This window comes from Hyperolius riggenbachi, unplaced genomic scaffold, assembly GCF_040937935.1.
Source record: "Hyperolius riggenbachi isolate aHypRig1 unplaced genomic scaffold, aHypRig1.pri scaffold_434, whole genome shotgun sequence".
Lineage (NCBI taxonomy): Eukaryota > Metazoa > Chordata > Amphibia > Anura > Hyperoliidae > Hyperolius > Hyperolius riggenbachi.
The window spans coordinates 39726-41944 of NW_027152645.1; the positions used below are offsets into that span (position 1 = coordinate 39726).

The 2219-nt window shown below is 38.3% G+C and overlaps 1 protein-coding gene across 1 annotated transcript; it reads left to right on the forward strand.

Moving 5' to 3' along the window:
* Positions 1 to 227: 227 nt before the first annotated feature.
* On the forward strand, positions 228 to 1434 carry LOC137543917 (activating transcription factor 7-interacting protein 1-like; the record flags this gene model as incomplete). Its single annotated transcript, XM_068264986.1, has 3 exons — positions 228 to 313; positions 601 to 738; positions 844 to 1434. Coding segments are annotated over 3 exons (815 nt in total), but the record flags the coding sequence as incomplete, so codon positions are not given.
* Positions 1435 to 2219: the final 785 nt, after the last annotated feature.

Sequence of the window (2219 nt, forward strand, 5' to 3'; positions counted from 1 at the left end):
GCATCACTGAATGTAGCAGGAAGAGGAGGTGACACGCATGGCCATTGCAAGAGGCTTCTCCAGAGGGGTCATAGCACGACTTTGTTGGAAGTCGTCTGGCTTAAAGGCATTCCCGTGAGAGGTGCTCAGAGTCCCTTTAAATATGTGTTCTTTACCCAATTCAGTATATGGGACGGTCATTGAAATTTGAATTGTCACTATTTGAGGTTTTTTTTTTTGTACTGTAGGAATGGAAGCACAGTGAGGCAAATGTTGGAATCAAAGCGAAATGTGGGAGAAGCCACAACAGCACATCTACAGACTCAGACTAGTGGTAAGGCAATGTATTCCTTCAAAATCTTGTTTAAAGCACACCTGAAGTGAGAGGGATATGCAGGCTGTCATAGTTTTGTTCTGCATTTTTCAATTTTGTTTTGTTACATGATTTTCTGCATTCTTATGGACAAAATCCAAAATGTCAAAACGCAATAATCGCAGAAGAATGCTTAAAAATACATGGAGTTCAAATGTGTGAAGGGTACCTTATTAAGTTTAACTCAACATTGAATAGTTGTGGTGTTAAGTTTTTATTTTCATTTATTTTTTCTTTTTAAATTTTAGCTCCTCAATCGGTCCCAAATACTGCTAACATAACAGTACGGGCATCAAATGCTACACAAATTTCACCCAGCCAGCCACCTACTAATGCAACTTTTCAAACCAGGGCACCACCTGACTGGAAATTAATACAGCAGAAAAGTAAGCTATGCCTTGTTATGCCGTGTTACAGCTCTGTATGGATTTTGTTGGCTGTAGATGCAATCTAAAGTAAATGTTTTTAATTTTTGTTTTTTTTGTTAATAGTTAATGCTCAAAACACTTCAAGTACTCAGCAAAAATCCAACCCACCGGTTACTTCAACACCAGCTATTCCCTCTGTTCTCTCTGCTGCTACTACTGCAACAGTGGTAGGAAACAGTCAGGTGTCCACAAGTACCTCCCAACCAATGTCTGTTTCTCTTCAGTCGTTGCCTGTCATTCTGCATGTTCCACTTGCTGTGCCTTCTCAATCACAGATTCTTCAAAGTACTACTGGGACATTAGTAACCAATCAACAGTCTGGTAATGTTGAGTTCATTCCTGTACAAACTCAGTCTTCAGTTAGTAATCTTACAAAAACACCAGTGACTTTACCTGTTACAAAAGCAATTAACAGCCCTTCAGTGCCTAGCTCAAGTATTCAGAGAAATTCTCCAGCAAGTTCTGTACCTTCTACTTTGACTGTACAGGCTATTTCTGCAAACCATCCAATTACTTTATCTTCAAGACCATCAGTGCCAACTGTGGGATCCTCTAGTGTCTACAACCAAACTAGTAATCGAAGCACATCACAGTTAAAAACACCAGTGTCTGGATATAGCAGTTCTTCTGAACCACCATCAGGCAGTAGAGCAGGTAGGTTAAATTGTATCAAGGTAAAACTATTGTTTTTTTCTTCTGTCTAGGAAAATATAAATATTGGTATCCAGTAAAAATGAAATGACTTGATGAAAATATTTTTCCAGTTTCTTCTGACTTAATGAAAATAGTATGTGCAACTAATAGTCCTGTGATATTTGTTCTCCTTCTGCTGTTATCTCCCCCATCTCCCATTCTAATTTGTGGAGATGAGACCAGAAAGAAATCAAGTGGCTAAGATTCTACAAATGTAGGCTCCAAATGCTCTTTTAGCTGTGTTCTACTTGGCAGACAGAACTGGACAGGTGCTGTGTAGCTAATAGTTGAGTAAAAATTGACTTCTTTATCCTTAGTATGATGTAAATTCAGTTGAGGCATAAAACTAGTAGGTGTAAAATGGATAACTTCGCACAATAAATGTAATGTGAAATAGAGTTCTCTACTTGTTTTTTCATTTCTTGTTTAACACTAATATTTAAATGCATGTGTGTGGTGTTATATTTGATTTCTAGATCACAAAACAGTAGAGTCCCAGCAGCAGAGATCACAACAAGCAAGCGCCCAACTGATAGTAATGCACAGGTATGTAAAGTATTTCTAGAAGATGTGGCATGATTTTAGTTCAAAGAAGTGGTCTTCTTAATTGTGTGTTAAGTTATTTACTGCAACAATAGTGCAATTGCTTCACAGCAACCTCTTAGTGTGTCCCATAGGTTCCATTCCTCCACTTAGCGTTTCCCAGGTTCCATGGAGGTACAAGGAAATTGCAAAACACTGAGTGG